The 27,627-nt window shown below is 43.5% G+C and overlaps 1 protein-coding gene across 1 annotated transcript in view; it reads right to left on the reverse strand.

Annotated features, from left to right (window-relative positions):
• Positions 1-3,320: 3,320 nt before the first annotated feature.
• The window catches only part of LOC122938303 (gastrula zinc finger protein XlCGF17.1-like), a 33,253-nt gene continuing 8,946 nt past the window's right edge, over positions 3,321-27,627 (reverse strand). The window contains exon 2 of the mRNA XM_044293723.1: positions 3,321-4,376. Within this exon, the coding sequence (XP_044149658.1) occupies positions 3,382-4,376 (995 nt within the window). The 3' untranslated portion in view covers positions 3,321-3,381. The remainder of the gene's footprint in view (positions 4,377-27,627) is intronic.

Here is a 27,627-nt window from a genome sequence, read left to right on the forward strand (position 1 = left end):
AGGCAAAAATATTAGAGACCAGGTAGTGAGAGCTGATGTTGGACCCAAAACAGTCACTAGACAAACCACGTTGGCACCATCAGGCACGGGTTGTTTTCCGTGCCTACATTGTGTCAACTGTCGTTTTATCTGTAGAGCCAGGACATTTATACACCCAAATACGGGATTAACATTAACACCCTATCAAGTTCCATCTGTCATGTGACTCCGCTTTTGTAGTGTATGTTCTATCATGTCCTTGCCAGCTACTATACGTAGGCGAAACCTCAACGGATCTAAAGACCAGACTTAACAATCACCGATCCACTATTAGAAAGGGCCGTACAGACCTTCCAGTACCAAGACATTTTTCATTATAAAAGCATAATGAGGATGATCTAAGGTGCTGGATCATAGACCAGATTCAAATGCCCCGCGGGGGCGGTGACCGTATAGCTTTACTCAAAAAGAGAGAATCATTTTGGATTCAGACTCTCAACAGCCTACATCCGAATGGACTGAATATAGACTATAAATATGGGGGGGGGGGGGGTATGTGAGAGGCACGTCTGCCCTGGATTGCTGTGGATGGTATGTGAAGCATTTCCTCCTGCAGGGGAAAGGTTCATTGATAAAAAAATATTACAAAGAAAACGCAAATGAAAAAATATTAAGAAAAATTGAAAACAAGTAAAACTAGGGTATAAGGTCTTTTTTAGTGTTATGTTTATCACTAATATTTGTGTATCATTTCAGGAACACTTGAACTTTGGGGGAAGACATTATGAAAAACTGATGAGCCTGGATGGTGGATAAGGAGCCCACAATGAACTTTTTTGTCTTATCGTGAAGATTTTATATTTACTCTCTGGGGGTTTGTGCGGATGTCCCGATAGTATATAATGGAGGATGTTTCTTTATAGGATAATGATTTAGCTTATATGGCTGACTTTTGACTTATTGTAGGTCACCGTTCTGTTACATCCAATTGAGGAGAACCCTCTAAAGTCACGTAATATAGCAGGAATGTCACCCACGGTGCGGATGGCACTGACGTGCCGGCAGCATTGGGGACAATTGAAGGAGGGGTTCTCATCTTGGAAAAGAGGGGACCTCCCCTGCACTGCTAATAGTGGGATTTACCCATAGTGACAGTATGTAGAACGATGCAGGTTGTCAGCTTCTAATATAATGATCCTACACAAGACCTGGGTATGTTTCCCTTTTTCAAGATGGCGGTTGCTAGCCCTTTGATGGCTTTGCGCATGCACCACCTTCCTCTGCCATCGGCGGATGGACGCAGCTGGTGACTGCAGTGTGCGCCGGTTGCGTCACTAACGAGAGACGTTGCTGGTCACGTGCACCACCGCTCGGATGCCTGCCGATGATGTGTGTGCAGTCTGGACATGCGCTGTAACAACCCAGGGACGCGCTGAACAGCGCGATAGTATATGTGGGCACCATCACTCCACCAGGTACTAACTCATTAGCTTATCCCCTATACACGTGTTTATGATTAAATGTTTTAGCACTAATCATTGATGCACATGTAACAGCTGTGTATAATTATGTATCTGCTGTAATATTATATGATATTTTATTGCATTTTGCACTTTACACTCTTGTAGCACTTGTCACTTTATTAATCATTATGACTACGGTCTTTTTATGAATATTTGGATATTTTTGCACGGACTTTTGTAAATGCTCGAATTATGTAGACTTATTGATTGCTCTGATTGGTACACCTATATATGTATGTTGTGCACTCTTTATCAATGCTTGAGAAAGGCTCATGTACGAGCCGAAACGTCGCTTTTGCCACCATATGGGTGAATAAAACTTACACTGTTTTACTGAAGAACCGTTTGGAGTGCAGTCCGATTTTTTTGCTATCTACAAGCACCAGTTACCATACATGGACTTTGCACCCGCCCTTCTCCTCGTTTGGGTATATTATTTATTCCGGTGGTGCTGCCGATAGTTTTTTTTTTCATTATATATATATATATATATATATATATATACAGTACAGACCAAAAGTTTGGACACACCTTCTCATTCAAAGAGTTTTCTTTATTTTCATGACTATGAAAATTGTAGATTCACACTGAAGGCATCAAAACTATGAATTAACACGTGGAATTATATACATAACAAAAAAGTGTGAAACAACTGAAAATATGTCATATTCTAGGTTCTTCAAAGTAGCCACCTGTTACTTTGATTACTGCTTTGCACACTCTTGGCATTCTCTTGATAAGTTTCAAGAGGAAGTCACCTGAAATGGTCTTTCAACAGTCTTGAAGGAGTTCCCAGAGATGCTTAGCACTTGTTGGCCCTTTTGCCTTCACTCTGCGGTCCAGCTCACCCCAAACCATCTCGATTGGGTTCAGTTCCGGTGACTGTGGAGGCCAGGTCATCTGGCGCAGCACCCCATCACTCTCTTTCATGGTCAAATAGCCCTTACACAGCCTGGAGGTGTGTTTGGGGTCATTGTCCTGTTGAAAAATAAATGATGGTCCAACTAAACGCAAACCGGATGGAATAGCATGCCGCTGCGAGATGCTGTGGGACTATCAGCTGTGTATCCACCTGACTTCACCACAACGCAACTGATGGTCCCAACCCCATTTATAAGGCAAGAAATCCCACTTATTAAACCTGACAGGGCACACCTGTGAAGTGAAAACCATTTCAGGTGACTACCTCTTGAAGCTCATCAAGAGAATGCCAAGAGTGTGCAAAGCAGTAATCAAAGCAAAAGGTGGCTACTTTGAAGAACCTAGAATATGACATATTTTCAGTTGTTTCACACTTTTTTTGTTATGTATATAATTCCACATGTGTTAATTCATAGTTTTGATGCCTTCAGTGTGAATCTACAATTTTCATAGTCATGAAAATAAAGAAAACTCTTTGAATGAGAAGGTGTGTCCAAACTTTTGGTCTGTACTGTATATATATATATATATATATAGAGTGAGGAACAGAAGTATTTGAACACCTGGTGATTTGGCAAGGCCTCTCACTTAGAAATCATGGAGGGGTCTGAAATTCACATTGTAGGTGCATCCCCACTCACAGAAAATCACAGAAATAAGATAATAATGCACTTAGTAAAGTTGATGCAGGCATTATATATGGACAAAGTCCTCACTCTGATATGATAATATCTGAGACACTTAGCCAATATATTTTGATCAAAACACATCGGAGCCCGCCTACCAAGCGCCAAGGTGGTCTCAGGTCAGGCATTCCCACTCTGAGAGACAGAATAAAAAAAAAAAGATTCAGGAAATCACATTGTATGATTTTTTAAGAATTTATTTGTCTTGCACTGCTGAACATAAGTATTTGAACCCCTGAGAAACAGCAAGAATTCTGGCTCTCAAAGACCTGTTACTGTGCCTTTAAAAAGTCCACCTCTACTCCACTCATTAATCTGTGACTTCTCTCATGTGTACGAAGATTTGATTTCACTGTAAAGCACTTCCCACATTCTGAGCATGAATATGGCTTCTCTCCTGTGTGAATTCTATCATGAATAATAAGACTAGCTTTATCTTTAAAGCATCTCCCACATTCTGAACATGAATATGGTTTTTCTCCTTTGTGACTTCTCTCATGAATAACAAGACTTGCTTTATCTTTAAAGCATCTCCCACATTCTGAACATGAATATGGTTTCTCACCTGTGTGAATTCTCTTATGTTTAACAAGATTTGATTTCTCTGTAAAGCACCTCCCACATTCTGAACATGAATACGGCTTCTCACCTGTGTGAACTCTCTCATGTTTAATAAGATCTGATTTTTGTGCAAAACATTTCCCACATTCTAAACATGAATATGGTTTTTCTCCCGTGTGAATTCTTTTATGTGTATGAAGATTTGATTTCACTGTAAAGCACTTCCCACATTCTGAACATGAATATGGCTTCTCTCCTGTGTGAATTCTCTCATGTTTAACAAGATCTGAATTATTATTAAAAAATTTCTCACATTTTGAACATGAATAAGTATTTTTTCCTGTGTGACTTCTCTTATGTCTATAAAGATTTGATTTCTCCGTAAAGCACTTCTCACATTCTGAACATGAATATGGTTTCTCACGTCTGTAAATTCTTCTGTATGTAGAAATGCCTGATATTTCTGAAAACTCTTTACCACACTGGAACCTTTTACCCCCTTCTAAACCTGTACTTGTGGTAACAATCAGTGATCGGTCAGGAGAAGGTTCCTCATGATTAGGGGGATTATATAACAGATCTGTACTGTGAAGTCCTAAATGTACATTGACGTTTTCTTCTGAAGAGCGCTGCATGATATCTTCATCTTCTGCTTTATAAATTTGTGATAACATGATGTTTTCATCAGAATTCTTACTAGGATTTTCTGTTAAGATAAAAAATATAAATTTTTTTTTCCAAATCGCAGAGAAAACATATAACATTCCTATCAGGCTGGAATTAGATCCAGCAGTAACTGCAGGTTAAAAAAACTACAAATATAATTTCAGCCTTATAAAGCTTTCTATACACTGACAAAGTTCAGGATTCTGATCAGTCCCCACATTCCCTCAACACAAACTGCTTTATTGACTAGATCTCTTAGGTGGATTCACCTAACAAAAAATGTCATAATGCCCACCTATAGCTTAATTGTCAAGCACTTTTCAGTGCACCTCCTCCACTGCTGCTGCTGAACTTTCACACATGCTCAGCAAAAGCTGCATTTTCCCTGGTTCCGCACTGAGATCCTCCATTTTCCAGCAGCCATTTCAGTTGGAATTGCAGCTTCTAATTCCATCGACTACTTATTTTCCTGCAGCCTGTACTGAGCATGTGTCAGATATCAGCAGCAGATTCCCAGTGGGCTGTGTTGTCTGGAACTTAAGTGAGTTGCCAGTTCTGGTGGCCCCTGTAATTTATATGATTTGCTGCCTGTGGTAGGCCCTTTAATCTGTAGGACTTACCATTGCCATGTCACTCCATGACATCTTTTCTCCTCTACAGTCCTGACACAGGGGCCAACATCAGCATGTTCTGTGTGGGTAGCGCTAACATTACAGACTGGTTGCTAGTTAGCCCCGCCCATATTTTCTTAACTGTGTCCAGTTAAGGCTTCATTTGGTGGTTGAAAGAATTGCAATTTTTGTCCTGTCTCACCTCCCAAAAAATCCAATTATGTTTCAAAAGTATTTACTGGTAATGTTGAACGGAAATACATAAATATGCAAGTGGATAAAACCAAAAAATTCAATAAAGAAAGCAAATAAAGGAGTTATCTGTAGAACAATGATAGGGGCTGTGCTCTCCCACCCCTCGGCCACCTAGGGATATAGGTAAAAGAGAGAGCGAAGAGAGAAAAAGAAGAAAATAAACTCCACCCCCTCTTACAGTCATGGGGACAAAATGTAGGGGACGTAGCACAATTCATCCATAGATTCCATATCTTAGAGAACTGTTTTCTAGTATCCGAGAGGGTCACTTTTCATAATTTGGTTAATTCTCTGGATAACTTCTAAGATGGATAAATAGGGGGGCCTCTATCTGGAAGCAACATGTATGCACGCGACCATCAAAATATATAGTAAAAATGTATACGTTGCATTAGTATATAAGACCTAATAGGTAGACAGGAGCTGACAGAGGGACATCTATGAACGACCTCAAACAGTCCTTTCTGAATACTGGCCCAAAATTGGTGAACTATCAGATAGGTCTATCATATGTGAAGGGTATTACCTGTCTCTTGGCATCCCCTAATACAGGGATGCTCAACCTTCGGCCCTACCGTCACTGGCTGAGGATGGGGAAAACACTCAGCCTTGCGATGCCAGAAGATGGTAGGTCGCTACTTGGCCAGGACCACAGCATTAGGGAGCAGGTCACCTCCTAACGCATCCCAAATCTGACCCTGACTCCTAGCTACATGAGCCGACCTTGAAGGTAGGAGGGCTCATGCTCAGGAACCTCGGATCCCTACTCACCCTCCGCAGATCGCTGAGCTAGGAGCTCGGTAGACAGCCCGTTCCTCCTGGACGCGGAGAAACAGGAGTCTAAAGTGGCCAAGCTGCAAGGGGATAGGAACATGAACAGCCTATGGATATGGCAGGAGGATGAAAAGTACTTCCACACCTACCTGCCACAGACACACAGACTGGATCCCGTGCAATACAAGCTAGTGTCCACACCCAAACATAAATGGACACAGCACACACACAAACACACAGGAACCCAGATCCATAGGTGCATAAAATATGAAAGAGAAAAGAACATCAACTGAACATAACATATAACATTTTTATGACCACAAGGGTGGCCCTCACTGGCAGATGGTATTAGAGACCAGGAGGGTGCCTCCAGCTTACTACAAGGCTGGAGTACCCCTCAAACATCAGGTCTTAACTGAGGTTAAATAGCCCATGTAGCCACACCCACGCAAACACACCCAGTGCTCACAGACTAGGAAGGGAATTAACCCTTCTGACACCAGGGAAGAGAAGACAGCCACTTAAAGGGGAAAGTGCACACATAACTAAAACCCTGTGCACACCAGACAAACAAAAGACACACCTAACAAAGACAGGTTGCCAGGTGCAACCGCATGCACATTGCAGCATGCTGCCTAGCACCAGCTCAGGCTGCTATACTGCGACAATACAAAACAACTTGTTGCCCGCGGCAACCACAAGTGAGGCAACATACTAGCGGCCCTCACCTGTGGTTGAACAACCAAACCAAACCGCAGGCAACAGCCTGCGGTTCAGGAGTCACGACCATGACCATGGTCGTGACACCTACCAGCTGTTGTAAAACTACAACTCCCACCATGCCCTGCTGTAGGCTGATAGCTGTATGCTGTTCAGGCATGCTGGGAGTTGTAGTTTTTCCAACAGCTGGAAGGCCGCAGGTTGAGCATGCCTGCCCTAAAACATAAAGAAGAGAATGACTGATATATAATATGTAATCTGGAAGGTACCAATTGCACCCTATAAAGTACCTTCAGTAAAGTTTCCGTCAACGTCACCTGCCAACTTCCATTGCTGATCACCGTACAACATTCATTCCATTGTTTCAGAGTAAGAGTGTCCCCCATATCCGATTCCCATCAATACATAAAAGTATCAGAAAGAGTGGCATTGACCATGGAATAAATGAAAGAAAGGGATCCTTTTTCTACTGCTCTATATGAGGTATATACAACCATCTTATCGGAACTAAGGAGGATTTTTAACCTGGAAACCTTTTAAATGGAAAACCTGATTGACTCTGAATAGTTCAGTGGGTGGGGCAGAAAAGCCAGAAAGAAAATAGTCCCTGGACGTGAGTTTTGAGTTTAGCAGAAAATCTCCAATCTGGCGTAGTTTGGCATGCTTCCACCAAAGAAAGATAATCCAGGTGGAAAAAGGCATTTCTGGAATATAGGGAGCATCAGTGATGTTGTACCCTGTATTTTATATTTGAAATGGACTGTCTGCCATAGCTGAAGCATAAAGAAACAGACTTTCACAGAAGGGTCTATATCCGCTAGGGGAATGTCTTGGGCCCAAATCAAAGTGAGTGGACTCACTGGTATTAGGAGATCAGACCCTAAAAACACCCATTGTGGGGGATTAGAAGTTGCAGGTTTCATCACCAGTTGAGATAACCAAGCTGCTATAATACCTGTAGAGGTGAGGCACAGAGAATCCTCCTACTTTTTTATGGAGGTACATAATTGATCTGGAGATCCAGGGGTGATTGTATGCCCATTAAAACCAGAAAATCTCATTTTGAAGGAGCTTCAGTGCAGATCCCGAAACAGGTACCATAAGGTTTCTAAAATAACGTAGGATACAATGCAGTGTAACCATCTTCACAGTATGGATTCTGCCCAACCAAGCAGAAAATTCCAGGAAATCAATTATTGACATAATTTTGGGATACGGCGGACATAGTTCCATTTAAAAATGGAATCAAGAGATTTAGGTATATTTACCCCCAAATATGGTAAGTAATCATCTTAAGTTTTGAATCCAAAATTAACAGCGATCAACTCTTTGTATCTGGAATGGCTTATTACAGTGTAAAACTTCAGATTTAGAAGTTTTAATATGTAGTCCTGACATATGACCAAAAACGGTGAGCCTATCTAATAAGGTGGGTAACGTGGTCACTGGATTAGGAACGGTAAACATGTCATCCGCAAAAAGATTAACTTCATGCGAACGCTCGTTAGCGATTATCTGTAATACATTAGACTTCGTATTAGCCCACTGGATAACGTTACATATTTTCCTCACATTGTCAGGGGCTTCTCTACCAGGGAATGAATTCCCACCTGGTCAGCGTGTATTAAAGAGGGGAGGAAACGATTTAGGCGGGAGGCCAATATGGAGGTGAAGATTTTCAAATCAATGTTAAGGAGTAGTGTTGAGCACGAATATTCGAATAGCGAAATTTTATTGCAAATATCGCCACTTCGAGAATTTGCAAATATTTAGAATATAGTGCGATATATTAGTTGTGGTCATGGCTACGGCCAAGAGGTATCCGAAAAACCCTAGGGAGAAAACAACAGGAACAACCTAACCCAGCTAGGCGTGTTTTAGCTGACCTGACTAAATGGCTTGTTGTGTGCCCTAAGCCATGATCGTGGGTAGGCCTATAAGTGGGCATACCCTGTGGAAATGAGAAGATAAGGGAGGGAGGGTGGGGCACCTGAAAACACACACCTGTGAGTGAGGGTGTGGCTCGTATATGAAGAGCCTCCGCCCCTCTCACAAATGCAGGCTGACTAATCAGCCTTACCAACTTGTGGTCATGGCTACGGCCAAGAGGTATCCGAAAAACCCTAGGGAGAAAACGACAGGAACAACCTAACCCAGCTAGGTGTGTTTTAGCTGACCTGACTAAATGGCTTGTTGTGTGCCCTAAGCCATGATCGTGGGTAGGCCTATAAGTGGGCAAAAACCAAGCCAAGTAGGATAGAAAAGGAATTTGAATGGCATGTACAAACTAATCCCCAAGCCAACTGCAAGGCATCCGGGATCTAGAGCGAAAATTCAGGGTATGTGAGGCAAGACCAGTAGGAAACCTACAACCCATCTTGTGGATGACAAGGCCAGAGACATGATGCTCAATATTGCGGATACTGCACCAAAGCGGAATGGAGGACCGAGAATACGTTGTGAAATGGATCATAAAACCAACTGAAACTTGTAAAGTTTGGTTCTAGTGCGAGTACTGGCAATGCCCTAGCGTCAGGAGATCGTGGGACCAAAGTCTAACTGCCTAGACTATGCAGGAATGAGGGCCAAAAAGAACCATGTAGATAGGAAGAGAATCCTTGAATAGTTACCCAGACAACAGCTATCCGCGCTTTGTTCTACTGTGCGCCCCTGAGAATTGTTTTAACGCTTGAGACGTGAAGACCGACCTACTATCTGAATCTTCTACCGTGAGAAAATGCTGGACCTTGTCCAAAATCCGATTCACCGTGGTTGTAGGGAGTCGGAGGTTAGTGGGGCACCTGAAAACACACACCTGTGAGTGAGGGTGTGGCTCGTATATGAAGAGCCTCCGCCCCTCCCACAAATGCAGGCTGACTAATCAGTCTTACCAACTTATATCGAATATTCTGCATTTTTTTCCATCTGAACACATGATTCCTCTCTGCTTCTTGCTTGCGGGCCAATGAGAAGGAAGCAATGTCAAGTTCACAACAATACTTAGTGCACCAATCAGTAATCTGTAGTCAGACCTGCTAAAATGGGAAGTTGCACGTAGTGCGAATAAATATTCGAATCATTGCTGATTAGCACAATCATGAATATATTTGAGCACTTGACTCTATTTGCATATAAAGCTATTCTAATGTTCTGCCGTGCCAACCATTTTCTCCAGTCTCTGGAAACTTATAACAGCTTGAAAAATGTAGCCAAAGTGACCCACGCCTGTATTTCACGTTCCGAATTCGCATTACGCGATTTTTACATTGCCGATTTATCGCATTCGATAAAATAATCTCGAATTCTCGAAATTTGCAAATATATGCCGAATTTTCTACAAAATATTTGTGAAATATCGCAAATTCAAATATAGCCCCTGCCGCTCATCACTATTAAGGAGGGATATCGAGTTATATTTTCCTGGGCGTGAGTGATCTTTATCAGGTTTAGAGATTACTGTAACTAATGCAGTTAAGAGATCTAAAAGTAGTGGACCACCCTGCACCATATAATCATAGAAACTCTTCAAATGTGGCATATGAATCTACATTTTTTTAAATAAAGCGCAGAGAACCCGTCCTCTTCCAGTGATTTCCCACTTTTCAAGGACATTATGGTTGAGTCTAGTTCCTCATTACTGATGGGGAGATTAAGAGTGGCAGTATTCCAAAGGCAACAGTTTTGGAATTGGTAAATGAGCTAAAATGGAAGACACCTCAGAAACAGGAGCATCCGTGGGGTCAGAATACAGCTTTTGGAAAAAGGCATGGAATTGGTGATATACTGTATCTTGACAGGATTGGATGTGACCTGACCTCTTGCTTTCCAAATTTGATATAATTTTAGATATATACAAGATATTACTTTGCTGGCAGGTGCAAAGCTGCACTGTAAGCATTTTATCCAGTTTGTTGGCTAATTTATAAAACTTCGCCTGGGTCCATCCCAGTGCCTTTTCAGTATATCGGTACGGTATAAGAGGAGGACATTCAGCTGTAGTTTAACATCACAAATAGCTTAAATGAGATACAGTGAAGGGTGTCTTTGATTACGCTAGCTATTTCCAGTCGGAATAGTTTATATTCTGAACCTTATTATTATTTTTTTTACATTTTATTGGATTTTTTATAATATCATCCTCATTCCACATACAGAAAAAAAGAATTATAAAGTAATAGAAATGTGACTACAATGAAGCCTCCAAAAATGTATCCCCTCCGTGGCCAGATATAAGAACTGTAACCTCGTAGTAAAAGAGGTCAAGCGTAAACCGTTTACATCCGTCAGGACACTGTCAGACGTCCCAGCGTACCTTTGTCTCTCTCTCTGTTACCACTGGGTTTCATTGCCTCCTCCAGCTCAGTATCAGAAAAAAAGTGAGTTAGGAAAAACTTCCACCTTCCCATAGAGCATCTAATGGACCCTATACACGGGCCGAGAATTGAACAGATCATTACTGTGAACGCTTGTTAGCGATGAACGAGAGGAATGCTCATTGATCAGGTAATTAGATCGTTTGTGCAGCACAAAACAATCTTTGTTGGTAGATCGTGCTGTGTAAACACGATCTGCTGCCAGGAAACAACGGGACAGTATGAGGAAGAGCGGTGGCATTAGCTGGAGGAGATCGATGCGTGTACATGCCCCGGTCTCCACTGCTAGCGATCAGCAGATTGTTGGGAAGGAACGCTTCCTTCCCGACAATCTGCTTGTACATCATCCCATGTAAAGGGACCTTAAGTAAATGCTTTTCTTTGTCTGATTGTCTCCAATCTCTCCAGATAAAAGAGTGGTAAGCCTGGAGATTAACTGCTGCATACTTTGGATATGAGATGTCAACCACTCTGATAGCAGACACTTCTAGCTAGAAAAATAACAGCATAAACTATAGGAGGTAGATGAGCGGGTTTTCTGGGAGAGATAAGTGGCCTTTGCTAAGCGTGGAATAGTACTTCCGTTGGACCTAGAGCTTCCTTAAATTTACTGATTTGGTGCACATGGTCTTAAACCTCCACCCACTAGGACCCAAGTTTAGGGCAGTCCCACAGTCTATGATATAAATTTGTTTGTGGCGAACCACATCGCTGACAATAAATTTTCCTGTCTGGGGTTGGGGATGATATATTGCTCTCTGAAGTGTTTTGCATTGTGTCTCGAACCCACATTAGTTAGGTGTTTTCGGAAATCAGCCCATCCAATGAGAATGCATGGAAGGACCTCAGGAAACTGCAATTTTTTAACCCATCCTCTGAATGCTATTTCTGGTCGCATTGGAAAGATGGATTTCCATAATTGTCCGTATATTTGAGAAATAGATTTTCTAGAGGCAACCCCCAAAAGGCCGTCAAAGGGATTGGTCCAGGCTTCCCCCATAATGTCATTTCATTTACGAGAGAAGTGTCTGATCTGCCGATACAGGTATGAGTGATCTCATTGCAAATTAATTAGGGTGCACAACTCCTGCCTCAACATTATGCCTCAACTCCCCAGGACAATAAATTAATTTTGCCTTTCGATCCCTAAACAAAATGCTTCTCATTCCAACCTGGAAGTCAGGATTGTTTCAAAGAGGTAAGTGTTTGGAGCATTGATAAGAGAGCTTAAAATGTTGATGTGAGATTTTCCACGTCACCAGAGTATCCCTAAGAAGGACAGACGCCTTTATAGAGAGAGGGAAAGTTGTCAACATTAAATAAGCCACGGCCATAAGAGCTCAGGGATAGGCAAGTTGTTGTTCCAACGTGGTGTTGGAATAAAAGGAGGTACCATGTGTCCAGTCAAGGGAGGTGTCTAAATCGGCAGGCTAAGTCATACCCTCTGAGAATAGGGAAATGTACACCTCCCTCCTCTCTAGACAATATTCATTTAGATAAGCATATCCTAGGTTTCCTCCTTGGCCAGATAAACTTGGTGAAACTGGAGTGTAAACATTGCACGTCTGCGTTCTTAATCAGTTGAGAAGGGATAGAGAAGCCGTGCAAAGTATGACATTTTGACCAGATGGCATCGACCCTCCATATTCAGAGGTAGTCCTAACCATTTCATCAGATCAGATTGTATCCTATGGATGAGAGGAGAGTAATTCAGCTGGTACAGAGGTGAGCCCCTATCTTCACCCCTAAATATGTCACGCTGTCCTGAACTACAAATAAACCCCCTATCCACAGCAATTCACATTTAGAGATATTGACACGATATCCAGAATACATTCCAAAATCTCTGAGTGCCTACAATATCACCGGGACTCCCTTCTCCAGATCTAATAGAAATAATATATCATCGGTGAACAGGGCTATTTTAACCCATCGGACATTGTCAAAAAGCCTTTTCGGCATTGATGGTAAATAAGGCAGAGTAGGGCCCAGGCTGGGACCGGCGCCAGGTTTGGTCGAGAACAGACAACACCATCCTGATGTTTGTGATAGTAGACCTCCCTGTGTGAAGCCTACTTGTTCTGGGCCAAGAAGGGTAGGCATAACATTCGCTAGTCTATCTGCTATAAGCATCAAGAGGATTTTCGCATCTACATTCAAGAAAGTTAAGTGTGTAGTTTGAAATCTGATTTGTGCTAGGGTCGCTTATAGTTTGCTTGACTTATTACTATATCTGAAAAGGGTAGCCTCCAGGCCCGAGCAGTAGTGCGGGTTGCGCTGCAGTGTCCGGCCATTAAAAGCCTGCTGTGCTTCACGCCATACTGTCAACTTCAAAGGAGAAGGAGCATCTCTAATCATGGATCTGACTAACAGACTGGCTGATATATAACACTCCAGCAATGGCTTTCCATCAACCTGAGACATATGCAATGATGGGCCCCGTAGAACAGCCTTAGTGGTGTCCCAATAAGCGAGGGTCAACACTGATGTTCCTCATTAGTGGAGGTAAATTCTTCCCACCAGGACTGCAGCAAATGTCTCATCATTGGTCAAGTTTGAGGGAAAACACCATAAAATGTCAGAGCCTTTCTTATAGAACTCAGCTAGTGGGGGAGTGGTATTAAATTACCATTGTAGATATCACTCTCAGCAATAATATATGCTAGACCAGGATTTATGAGCAGGCAAATAAAACGTAAACTCTCTACTAGTAGGATTATGATATCTCCTAGGCCAGTGATGGTGAACCTGTTAGAGACCGGGTGGCCAAACTGCAGCCCAAAACCCACTTATTTATCGCAAAGTGCCAACACAGCAATGTAACCGGAATACTCCAGTCCAGTATAGTATATTTTCCATGTACTTTATCATTTAAGTCTAATGTCCTGCCTACATTTAATGTGCTGTCCGTGCTGTTCATAGTGCGCCCAGCGCTGATGAATGGCTGGTAAAGTCCAGAGTATATTAGGACATCAGACTTTTTCCAGGGTGCGGGTGCCCACAGAGAGAGCTCTGAGTGCCGCCTCTGGCACCCGTGCCATAGGTTCGCCATCACTGTCCTAGGCTCTCATATAGGCGTATTTTCTAGGAGGACCCAACACCTTGTTATGCAGTCGAGGGGGTGGTGTTCCCATCACTATATCGTCATGTCTCCTGTCTTCCCTATGATCTATCACAGAGTTAAAGTCCCCCTGACTACTTTACAAACTGTCATTGCCAAGATTTGAGATTCCAGGAGAGAAAATAAGTTATCATTAGAAGCTCAGCAAACCACAGGGGGTATATACAAGCATATGAAGCAATCTTCCCTCATCGTCATATCTCATGTGTCAGGGGTTTATTAATCAGGATCAACACCACTGCCTTTTTACCGCAAGCTGGTGAGCCATAAACAGATCCTACCCACAATTTACACAAATTAGTCTCCTGTAACAAATCTATGTCCGTTTTCAGCTATTTCTCTTTAAAGGGAAATCTAATTCCCTTAACATTCCAAGAAATTACTTGCATAATGGCGGTGCAATAGAGGAGATATATTCCAACATAGGAGACCATCAGGGGGAACGGACATTTGCCTCAAAATCAGTTTCTAAGTCTGAGTACTCCATCGCAGGCATACAGCAATCAACATCTCAAATATAACATAAGAAAATAAAAATAACCAAACAAAAAAACATGTACGAGGTAAAACTAGCACAGTACACATCTCTCCCTCCATTTCGGACAGCACCAAGAGACTTCCCTTTTTTCTGGGAGTAGATGCCCCCTCCCCATTCACCTCTAAGGAGAAGTAATATTGCTCATTTAGTCAAGCCCCTGTAGAAAGACCAGTGCAGATTGGAATAGCAAACTTAAAGCTTAGGGGTTGACTATTCCTAAAGAGAAGTCCAACCAGTATTCAAAGAAAGACAAACAGCCTTTCAAGAGTCTATTATGATATCAAAGAGAACCGGCAGATATCTTACATAACCGTTCAGCCGTCTGTCTGGACAATCTCATGGTGACTTGTTTTCAGATGCCTTTGCTCCTTCAGGAAAGAAGTATTGCAGTTGGGCACAGCGACTGTAGCCCATGAGTTGGAGATGGTTGATTCCATGGACCGGGGACCTTCTCGGAATTATCTACTGATATGTTGCCCAGCAATCTTGCCAAGGTCACTCCTGGGAGAGTGCGCCTGGGTCTCCCAGTTACTCGGCCTCAGACCTTCAGCTTCTAAGTGAGAAGCTGTCTCTGCTGGGGAGCTAAAGGTCACCACTGCTCTGGTAGATTGAGTAAATTCTAAGGATAGAAGCATATTGTAAATGAAATTTGATGCACTTTGCATACAGAGTGGAGCACACAGAGCTGAATGCTCTGCCTTCGAGTAACCTCAAAGTAGTAATCCGCAAATATTAGAATCTCAGCTATGAGTAAGGGCAATTTGCTAGCACGAAAACTGTGCAAAATCTCTTCCTTATGGTTGTTGTCCAAATACCAGACAATCACTTGTCTAGGCCTCCCTGCTTTGTCCATATCTATATTGTTATTTGCCTACAGGGGACCTATCCGGTGGACCCGTTCCATCCTATTGGTACCTTGTAAGGCTAAGGCCTCTGGTATTTTCTCCTCGCAATGCTTGTGGAGCAAATGCTGTTTATTGTATTCTGGCAACCCCAAGATTCTCAGGTTGTCTCTTCTGGACTTATTTTCAAGGCCATCCAGCTTGTCCTTTAACACAGAGTTATCCAACTGTAGCTGTCTTATATGGGCATGGGTGTCTCCCGACTCAGACTCCAGCATATTCACTCAATGTTATAACTCCTCCAATCTCCCAGCATGAGCCACTACCTCCATCTGTAGTAACTGCAGTGAGGCTGAAATGGTGGTCGTGATGGTTTACTTGATATCAGGAGCAAGTTTTATTGCTATCTCAATAGCCAGTTGCATAGTCTCTCATAATGCCCGCTTGGCCCGAGTCTACCCACTCCTGGTCCTCCTCTCGTAGTAAAGGAGAGTTGCCAGCATGCGTTACTTTCTTTTACATTAGCTGCTTCCAACACCTTGGCTGAAGACCACAATCGTATCTCCTGGTTGTACTGGTCTGCACCTGCTACTCCGGAGCAGGTACCTCTCCATCCATTGACCCGCTGTGTCAGGCTTCTGCCAGTTGCAGCTGCTATGTTTTGCAGTGTATGTAAACTGGTGTGGAGCATGAGCCAGTAATGTATACTTGTCATAGAAGTATCGAGGACAAAAGGAGTGGGTAAAGTGTGATTCCTGAACTTTGAAGCGGTCATATTGTAAGAAGGCTTTTTGCGAGAGTTGAACCTCCTAACATTATGAAAGATAATCTTTCACATGCCAAGAGGGAAATAAAAGTACTCATGTAATCAGTAATAGGAGTGGAACATCAATCCTAATAAACAAAAACAGTATAAACATAGATACTAAAACAATCAGGAGCCACGTATCGGACACAACTTGCTAATATCGTGCCCTGAAACGCCCTAGGCTTGGGAAGATCATGGAATCCAGATCCGTGTCATGAGAAATATATGATAAAAAAGAAAGGAAAAACAAACAAACACACTGCTCTGTATAAAGAGAAGTATATTAGATAGTTTGGCATGGAAAGGAGGGAAAAGCTATATATAACGAAAATAAAAAATATAAAAGAAAAAGAAAGAAGGCTGTGATGGGTCCTGCACCGCATTTGGGAACAGCAGTATCCCAAATAGGGGAAACCATCAGAAAGTAAACAAGAGCGGGATGGCAAGAAACCACCACAGCCCCCCAAAAGTATAAAGTCACCAGCCCAACCCTAGAAATAGTAACTTGCTGTAGTAAGAATAATCCAGCTCCATGGAACTGTCTGAAAGTCCTTGATAGCTGAAAAATAGTCAGACCAGAAAATACATCAAAGAGTAAATGTAGTAAACCCCAAATGTCCATCTAACATTACCGGATCAGGCACCAATTCCAGCGCCTATCACAGCCCAGCGTCACCCTGCCTTGTAAGTGGAGAGCACCAGTAAAATATATTCCTGGTAAAAAAAAAGAAAAATACTCATGGGAAGACGGAGGAGGTTTGCTCTTCCGACAATACCGCTAGTAAAGGCACTACCAGAAGGATTATCGGCAGGACAGAGTAAGCCGGTTGCCAAAGAGAAAAGCCAATAATGACCAAAACCATCCCAGCAGTCAGTAGGGAGCACCATCAGAACAAAGTAAAATAGAAAAAATGGAAGCCTCAGAAGTAAAGAGCCTCAAAGATCATGAGATAGACAGCAGAAACATACCGTTTCATCAAGCCAAGTCCTCTGTGGTACGGGGTCTAACTATAAGATCTCCATTAGGCTCACCCTGGGGATTCCAGAAGGGCAGGAATATTCTTTCTTCTAAACCTGCCACGATCTGGCTGGTCTCTGCAGCAGTGGAGCAGGATCAACTGGTGGTTCAAAAGAGACTCTTTCCTGTAGCAGAATCTCATAGCCTTCCATAAGATCCTTGATCATGAAGTGATGGTTTCCAATCTACACACCACATGGAAAGGGAAGTCTCATTGATAGCGGATTTGAGCTCGTTGCAGACCCATAGCAACAGGACTCATTGCTCTATGACGTTCTAGGGTAGCAGGAGCCAGGTCTGCGAACAGTTGTACAGATGGAGCCACACAGGGGAGGGGTTGCAAATTTCGAGCCACTGGTAAGAGTTGATCCTTCATTTAAGGGTAGTGTAGCCAAAGCACAATATCCCGAGGAACATTAAGATTTCAAGTACTCTATGCACGTGATTAATTCTGAACATATTAGGGTCTGCCTGGTGCAATAGAGTTTGAAAGAGGTTAAAAACAGTGGGTCGCAATGCCATAATAAATTCAGGCATACCCCTAATCCTAATGTTAGCTCTCCGGTTACGATTTCTCAAGTCCTCCCGTTTATACTCAAGGGCTTCCAGGCTATAAACATGATCCTGCAGGCGAGACTTATCTTCTTCCATGGCATCTGCCACTGAATTCATCCTATCCTCTAGATCAGATACTCAGGTACCCAATTCCTGCATTTGCATGGTAAAGTTCCCAACGGCATTGGATAACTCCGAAGTGAAAAGCGTTTTAATATTAGCATATAGTTTAGTAGGGTCAAATGCTGGTGCGAGGGACCCTATAGCTGGGTCAGGCTCAGATGGTATCAAAGAACTCGAACTCCCGCTGGGAGAGTCTGGTTGTTCCATTTCAGGTGGTTGAGGTCTACGGAAAAGCTTAGGTACAGTTTGCCATGAAGGAGACTTCTCCTTGAGTTTCTTCTTTGCAACTTTGTAGGCTACGTAATAGAAACAATTACGCAATTAAGCCAGACTGGTTGACAAAAAGGGCCCGATGCCGCAGAAGGCTTAGGCTCTATAATACACAATGGATAGGAGGTGTCACCACCAGACATCTGAGAAGCTCTGACAGATGCCTTTCAGAACCTCCTCCTTGAGCTTCCTTTGTTTTGGTTTTCAGTTCCTCATCTCGTTAGCCTCTCTCAGCTGTCATGTAGTTGGACTGATTGCATCCCTTTAAATTCCTCCCCATAATGCATTAGTGGGCGGTTTATACAACTTCCTGGAGTGTGTTTGCATGCTGATCCTATTTCCCAGTCTTCTACAAGATAAGTGTTGTACATTCATTTGTGATTTTTTGTTACAGTCGAGGTACGAGGATATGCGATCATCCACCATTGGGATGTTCGCATAGGCTGAGCAGTCAGGGAGAGTGCCAGGTCTTATGCAGGGGTCTCCCTTTTTGTTCCTTAGTTTTGGATCCAGTGAGTCATATATTCATTTTGTATTGTCTTGTTTCCTGTACACCTTCCGTGACATTATAAACCGCCAAAACCGTCTCAAGCATGGATCCGGTTTCACCTTTGACTGAACGCTTGCAGGGTCTTTCATTGGAGATAGCAGAACTCCGTAAGACTCTTTCTCAGTTTCAAGTGACCGGTTCAGCTTGCGTTCATGGAGTTTGTTCTGAGCCTAAGATCTCGCTCCCGGATACGTTCTCCGGGGGTAGTGAGAATTTTGTGCGTTTTAGAGAGGCTTGCAAACTCCATTTTCGCCTTCTTCCCCATTCCTCTGGTGATGAGGAACGGAGGGTGGGGATCATTATATCGCTGCTCAGGGATAACGCTCAGTCCTGGGCCTTTTCGCTGCCGGTGGGGGCACGGCCCCTCCGTTCAGTGGATGAATTCTTTTTAGCCCTGGGTCAGATATATGATGATCCGGATCGTATTGCTTTGGCTGAGTCTAGACTACGTCTGTTATGCCAGGGTAAACAATCCGCAGAGATATACTGCTCAGAATTTCGGAGATGGGCAGCTGATACTGGTTGGAATGATGCTGCACTCCGAAGTCAATTTTGCCATGGTCGTTCAGAGGGATTGAAAGATGCATTTGCCTTTCATGAGAGGCCTATCTAATTGGACTCTGCTATGTCTCAGGCCGTTCGTATTGACAGGCGTCTTAGAGAGAGAGGAGAGATCTCTCCTTCCTGTCATGCTCAATCCCAGGACAGTGCAGCGGTCTCATTTTGTGCGCAGGGGTTTCAGTCGCTGTCAGCCCCTTCTGAGGAGGAGCCCATGCAGCTGGGGTTGATTGCCTCTGACAATAGAAGATTCAGCCTGCATGGGAAGGTTTGTTTTTGTTGTGGAGGTATAAATCATTTGGCAAATGTTTGTCCCTCTAGGAGATTCGGCCAGTTTTTTGGGAGTAATAAAGAAACAAAAAGGAAAAAATCTTTTAAAAATGTTCCATCTGTTACTATTGGCAGGGTTGAGGCGGAAATTGAAGGTTATCCGTTTGCTTGTAGTTCGTGCTTTGTCCTGCCTGCCAGGGTGGCGCTAGAGAGCAAGAACATTTTTTGTGAGATTTTTGTAGATAGTGGAGCAGCTGTCAATCTCATTGATAATCAATTTGCAATAACTCATGGTTTCCAGGTATGCACTTTGGGAAAGGATATTCCTGTTTTTGCTATTGATTCCGCTCCACTTTCTCAGAAATCATTAAACGGCATAGTTCACAATATCCGTTTAATTGTGAGTGATGCTCATGTTGAGGATGTGTCATGTTTCGTCCTTAGCGGATTGCCTACTCCTCTTGTGTTGGGGCTACCCTGGCTCACTAAACATAACCCCACCATTGATTGGCAAGCGAGGCAAATAAATGGTTGGAGTGACTTTTGCAGAGAGAATTGCCTCACGACATCTGTTTCTGAGGTTTCTTCTAAGACTGTACCACCTTTTCTCTCTCAATTTTCGGATGTCTTCTCTGAGAGTGGAGTTCAGGATTTGCCGCCGCACAGGGAGTACGAGTGCCCTATTAATCTCATCCCAGGCGCCAAGATGCCTAAATCTCGTTTATACAATCTCTCTGAGACTCTGAGAAAAGGACACATACGACCCTCGAAGTCACCTGTTGCCACTGGTTTTTTCTTTGTTAAGAAAAAAGATGGTTCTTTAAAGACCTTGTCTGGATTTCAGGGAGCTGAACAGTATCACTATTCGTGAACCTTATCCGCTTCCTCTGATCCCGGACCTGTTTAACCAGATTGTTGGGGCTAAAGTATTTTCCAAATTAGATCTAAGAGGGGCATACAACCTGGTCAGGGTCAGAGAAGGAGACGAATGGAAGACGGCCTTCAATACCCCTGAGGGCCATTTTGAGAATTTGGTTATGCCTTTTGGTTTGATGAATGCCCCAGCCGTTTTTCAGCATTTCGTGAACAGCATTTTTTATCATTTAATGGGAAAATTTGTATTAGTGTATTTGGATGACATTTAGATTTTTTCTCCCGATTTCAAAACTCATAAGGAACACTATGTCAGGTCTTGCTCATCCTGCGGGAGAATAAATTATACGCGAAACTGGAAAAATGTGTGTTTGCGGTTCCAGAAATGCAATTTCTGGGGTTTCTTCTCTCCGCTTCTGGTTTTCGCATGGACCCCGAGAAGGTCCGCGCTGTGCTTGAGTGGGAGCTTCCTGGGAATCAGAAGGCGCTGAAGCGTTTTTTGGGCTTTGCCTATTATTACAGGAAGTTTATTTTGAATTATTCCTCTGTTGTTAAACCACTCACTGATATGACCAGAAAGGGGGTAGATTTTTCTTCCTGGCCTTTTCTAATATCAAGGAAAGTTTTGCTTCCGCTCCCATCTTGGTACAACCTGATATTTCTCTACCCTTCATAGTTGAGGTTGATGCTTCTGAGGTGGGTGTGGGTGCGGTCTTGTCTCAGGGTTCCTCTCCTGCCAAATGGCGACCGTGTGCCTTTTTCTCGAAGAAACTCTCCTCCGCAGGGAGAAATTACGATGTGGGAGATAGGGAGTTGTTGGCCATCAAGTTGGCTTTTGAGGAATGGCGCCATTGGCTAGAGGGAGCCAGACACCCTATTACCGTGTTTACTGACCATAAAAATCTGGCCTACTTGGAGTCAGCCAAGCGTCTGAACCCGAGACAGGCCAGATGGTCTTTGTTCTTTTCAAGGTTTAATTTTGTTGTCACGTTCCGCCCTGGGGTTAAGAATGTGAAGGCAGATGCCCTGTCACGTTGTTTTCCGGGAGGTGGGAATTTTGAAGACCCGGGTCCCATTTTGGCTGAAGGTGTGGTGGTCTCTGCTCTTTATCCTGAATTGGAGGCAGAGGTGCAGGTAGCCCAGTCAGAGGCTCCTGATCTTTGTCCTCCTGGGAGGTTGTTTGTGCCTCTCACTTTAAGACACAAGATTTTAAAGGAACACCACGATACTGTCCTTGCTGGGCACCCGGGGGCAAGAGCCACAGTGGATCTCATCGCTCGGAGATTCTGGTGGCCTGCGCTTCGTAAGTCGGTTGAGGGTTTTGTGGCAGCCTGCGAGACTTGCGCTCGTGCCAAAGTCCCTCATTCACGGCCATCAGGTCCTCTCCTTCCCTTACCCATTCCTTCCCGTCCTTGGACACATCTGTCCATGGACTTCATAACGGACCTGCCTCGTTCCTCGGGGAAGACTGTGATTCTGGTGGTGGTGGACCGTTTTAGCAAAATGGTGCATTTCATCCCTTTTCCTGGTTTGCCCAATGCTAAGACGCTGGCGCAGGCATTTATTGATCACATTGTCAAATTGCATGGTATTCCTTCAGACATAGTCTCTCATAGGGGCACGCAGTTTGTTTCCAGATTCTGGAAGGCTTTCTGTTCTCGCTTGGGGGTTCGGTTGTCATTCTCTTCTGCTTTCCACCCGCAGTCGAATGGCCAGACAGAGTGCGTCAATCAGAATCTGGAGACATATCTGCGCTGTTTTGTGGCGGAGAATCAGGAGGATTGGTGTTCTTTTATGTCCCTTGCTGAGTTTGCTTTAAATAACCGTCGTCAGGAGTCCTCTGATAAGTCACCATTTTTTGGTGCATATGGGTTTCATCCGCAGTTTGGGACATTCTGGGGAGAGGAGTCTTCTGGTTTACCTGATGAGGACAGATTCTCCTCGTCTTTGTCATCTATTTGGCAAAAGATTCAGGATAATCTAAAGAGCATGAGTGAGAGATATAAGCGTGTGGCAGATAAGAGACGTGTGCCTGGTCCGAACCTGAATGTTGGCGATCTGGTGTGGTTGTCTACCAAGAATATCAAATTGAAGGTTCCCTCCTGGAAGTTGGGTCCTAAGTTTATTGGGCCTTACAAAATCCTGTCTGTCATCAATCCTGTTGCCTACCGTCTTGATCTTCCTCAGACTTGGAAGATCCATAATGTTTTTCATAAGTCCTTATTAAAACCTTATGTTCAACCCATTGTACCCTCGCCTTTGCCTCCTCCTCCGATTATGGTTGATGGTAATCTTGAATTTCAGGTCTCTAGGATTGTGGATTCTCTTGTTGTCCGCGGTTCTCTCCAGTACCTCGTTCACTGGGAGGGTTATGGTCCTGAGGAGAGGATGTGGGTCCCAGTGACGAACATTAAGGCCACTCGTCTCATCAGGGCTTTCCATAGGTCCCATCCTGAGAAAGTGGGCTCTGAGTGTCCGGAGTCCACTCGTAGAGGGAGGGGTACTGTCACCACCAGACATCTGAGAAGCTCTGACAGATGCCTTTCAGAACCTCCTCCTTGAGCTTCCTTTGTTTTGGTTTTCAGTTCCTCATCTCGTTAGCCTCTCTCAGCTGTCATGTAGTTGGACTGATTGCATCCCTTTAAATTCCTCCCCATAATGCATTAGTGGGCGGGTAATACAACTTCCTGGAGTGTGTGTGCATGCTGATCCTATTTCCCAGTCTTCTACAAGATAAGTTTTGTACATTCATTTGTGATTTTCTGTTTGCTGGATCCCAGGTGACCCTGACTCCCTCCGTGTCTAGTGTAGGGAGCCGGTGGTCGTGTCCCCTCACTATTATAGGGTGTTCAGGTGTTATACAGTCGAGGTACGAGGATATGCGATCATCCACCATTGGGATGTTCGCATAGGCTGAGCAGTCAGGGAGAGTGCCAGGTCTTATGCAGGGGTCTCCCTTTTTGTTACTTAGTTTTGGATCCAGTGAGTCATATATTCATTTTGTATTGTCTTGTTTCCTGTACACCTTCCGTGACAGGAAGCTGTCAAAGGAAAAACATTCCAAGTAGACCACTGAGCTGATATATGGCATATGAGCATTAGATGGAAGCAGTTCCCAGTAAGGGAAAGGAGCAGTGTACTTGTGACTCTAGATCATAAGTGCACAACCTTTTTTGGTCTGGGGGCCGCATTGTCACATTGCACTATTTCAAGGGGCCACAAAAAAAACCTGTTAATCAGCGCTTGTTTGCATCAACCTATTACACAGGCTACTGCAAAGTGACTGGGGAGGAATGATCGCTACCACAGTCATTCCTCCCTCATTCACTTCTATCGATTATCGGTAGCCTATTCCTGACTACACAGGTGGATGTGCCGATGATAATTGTACATCTTTCATCCTGATAAAATAGGCAAATCAGTCAACAAATGAGTGATTCCTTGTTTCTCGGCTGATCAGCAGCTGATTATACCATCAGATATCAGGAATGAGCGCTCCTATGAACACTTGTTCCCAGTAATTGTCCCGTGTAACAGGGGCTTAGAGATTTCCTGGTAAAAAATGATTTTTAACACGTTCCTGCAGCATGGGCCTGAAACAGAAGATGCATACTTTCCTGCTCCCGGCTCTGTTTACATCCGGCTGGTTATGGGCATAGTCACTTGTACCTCTCTAGCCAATGACTGGCTTCAGTGGTGATGTGGCCACAAGCAGCGTGTCACCGCTAAAGTCAGTCATTTGCCGGAGAGGTGCTCCGAGACCGGAGGATGGAGACAGCGAGAGCAGCATAGAGCAGGAAAGTAGGAATCTTCTGTGTCAGGGACCATGATGCAGGAACTAGGTAAAAATCATTTTAACTAGGAAACTCCTTTAAAGGGTTTCTGTCACCTGAAAATGGGTATTAGCGATGTGTTAATGTCAGCTGAACATAACTACAGTTGCAAGAAAAGGTATGTGAACCCTTTGGAATGATATGGATTTCTGCACAAATTGGTCATAAAATGTGATCTGATCTTCATCTAAGTCACAACAATAGACAATCACAATCTGCTTAACTAATAACACACAAATAATTAAATGTTACCATGTTTTTATTGAACACACCATGTAAACATTCACAGTGCAGGTGGAAAAAGTATGTGAACCCCTAGACTAATGACATCTCCAAGATCCAAGAGCTAATTGGAGTGAGGTGTCAGCCAACTGGAGTCCAATCAATGAGATTAGATTGGAGGTGTTGGTTACAGCTGCCCTATAAAAACACACACACCAGTTCTGGGTTTGCTTTTCACAAGAAGCATTGCCTGATGTGAATGATGCCTCGCACAAAAATGCTTTCAGAAGACCTATGATTAAGAATTGTTGACTTGCATAAAGCTGGAAAGGGTTATAAAACTATCTCCAAAAGCCTTGCTGTTCATCAGTCCACGGTAAGACAAATTGTCTATAAATGGAGAAAGTTCAGCACTGCTGCTACTCTCCTAAGGAGTGGTCGTCCTGTAAAGATGACTGCAGGAGCACAGCGCAGACTGCTCAATGAGGTGAAGAAGAATCCTAGAGTGTCAGCTAAAGACTTACAAAGGTCTCTGGCATATGCTAACATCTCTGTTAGCAAATCTACAATACGTAAAACACTAAACAAGAATGGATTTCATGGGAGGATACCACAGAGGAAGTCACTGCTGTCCAAAAAAAACATTGCTGCACGTTTACAGTTTGCACAAGAGCACCTGGATGTTCCACAGCAGTACTGGCAAAATATTCTGTGGACAGATGAAACCAAAGTTGAGTTGTTTGGAAGAAACACACAACACTATGTGTGGAGAAAATGAGGCACAGTACACCAACCTCAAAACCTCATCCCAACTGTGAAGTATGGTGGTGGGGGCATCATGGTTTGGGGCTGCTTTGCTGTGTCAGGGCCTGGACGGATTGCTATCATCGAAGGAAAAATGAATTCCCAAGTTTATCAAGACATTTTGCAGGAGATCTGAAAGCCATCTGTCCACCAGCTGAAGCTCAACAGAAGATGGGTGTTGCAACAGGACAACGACCCAAAGCATAGAAGTAAATTAACAACAGAATGGCTTAAACAGAAGAAAATACACCTTCTGGAGTGGCCCAGTCAGAGTCCGACCTCAACCCGATTGAGATGCTGTGGCATGACCTCAAGAAAGCCATTCACACCAGACATCCCAAGAATATTGCTGAACCGAAACAGTTCTGTAAAGAGGAATGGTGAAGAATTACTCCTGACCGTTGTGCACGTCTGATCTGCAACTGCAGGAAACGTTTGGTTGAAGTTATTGCTGCCAAAGGAGGTTCAACCAGTTATTAAATCCAAGGGTTCACATACTTTTTCACCTGCACTGTGAATGTTTACATGGTGTATTCAATAAAAACATGGTAACATGTAATTCTTTGTGTGTTATTAGTTAAGCAGACTGTGATTGTCTATTGCTGTGACTTAGATGAAGATCAGATCACATTTTATGACCAATTTGTGCAGAAATCCATATCATTCCAAAGGGTTCACATACTTTTTCTTGCAACTGTATATTAGTGCCATCTCACTGCCTGCCGCCGTTATTGAGAAAAACTAACTTGTATAATATGCTAATTAGCCTCTAGGAGCAGGGGGGCGTTGCCGTTCTCCCACCTCTGGCCACGCCCTGCTACACTAGATTGACAGGGCCAGGCAGCCTTTACCTCCTCCTGTGCCGGCCCTGTGCACTGGGGAGATCTTGCGCCGTTCGGTATTCAGCGCAGGCACAGTGAATAAGCTGGCAGCCGGCGAGCGCCCTTCACTCACTGCGCCTGTTCCGTATACTGAACGGGACGGCGCAGGCGCGAGATTTACACTGCAGACAGGGCCGGAGTTAGGAGACCAACGCTGCCTGGCCCTGCCATTCTAGCGTAGCAGTGCATGGCCAGAGGTGGGAGAACGGAGCCTTTAGGAGCAGGGGCAACGTCCCCCCCCTGCAAGTAGAGGCTAATTAGCATATTATAAAAGTTTGTTTTTCTCAATAAAGGCTTCAGGCAGTGAGATGGCGCTAATATAGTTATGTTCAGCTGACATTAGCACATCGCTAGTGTCAGCCAGGTTAATAACCATTTTTTAAGTGACAGAACCCCTTTAAGTGGCGACGTTTCCTTCCTGCCTCCTACTCACTAATGAGTGCTTTACACTGCCGAGGACGGCACTTACTGGTTATTACCACCTCCTGCACCCCCAGGTCCCTGCAATAACCAGTAAGCACTTTTCCTGAGGGCTCACGCAAACGGCCATTGTTTTAGTCCGCATCTGAGCCACATTTTTTTATGCAGGTCGGGTGCGGACCCATTCACTTCAACGGGGCCGCAAAAGATGCGGACAGAACTCCGTGTGCTGTCCGCATCCGTTACTCCGTTCTGCAAAATGCAGAACACACATGGCTGGTGTCCTGCGGACCGAAAGAAAAGGTACGGGCGTGTGTATGAGGCCTTTCTAGCCGGGAAAGCACTTATTGATTAACCCTTTAATGACCAGGACTGAAAAGGCCTTAATGACCAGTCACTTTTTGCGATTTAGAGCACGTGGTTCAAACACTTGTAACTTTTTTATTTTTTCAACTACCAAAATAACTTTTGCAGCTTTTCATTACATAACACAGGGATTTTTAACATTTTTTTTTTCTTTTATAGTGTTAATCACGAATATTCGAATTTCGAATTTTTATCGCGAATATAGGCACTTCGAAAATTTGCAAATATTTCGAATATAGTTATATATATATATATATATATATAAATATATATTCGCAATTTCGAATATTAGATTTTTTTTTCTTTCCGATTTTTTTTAATTTTTTTAAATCAGTACACATGATCCCTTCCTGCTTCTAGCTTGTGGGCCAATAAGAAGGCTGCAATATACTTGACTTTAGGAGTAGTGATGAGCGGCAGGGGTCATATTCGAAAATGCACGATTTCTTTTTCTTGAAAAAATCGGCAAGGGAATGATTGGTAAAAATTGCGCGCCTCTGTTCATT

The sequence above is a fragment of the Bufo gargarizans genome, chromosome 1 (assembly GCF_014858855.1).
Source record: "Bufo gargarizans isolate SCDJY-AF-19 chromosome 1, ASM1485885v1, whole genome shotgun sequence".
Lineage (NCBI taxonomy): Eukaryota > Metazoa > Chordata > Amphibia > Anura > Bufonidae > Bufo > Bufo gargarizans.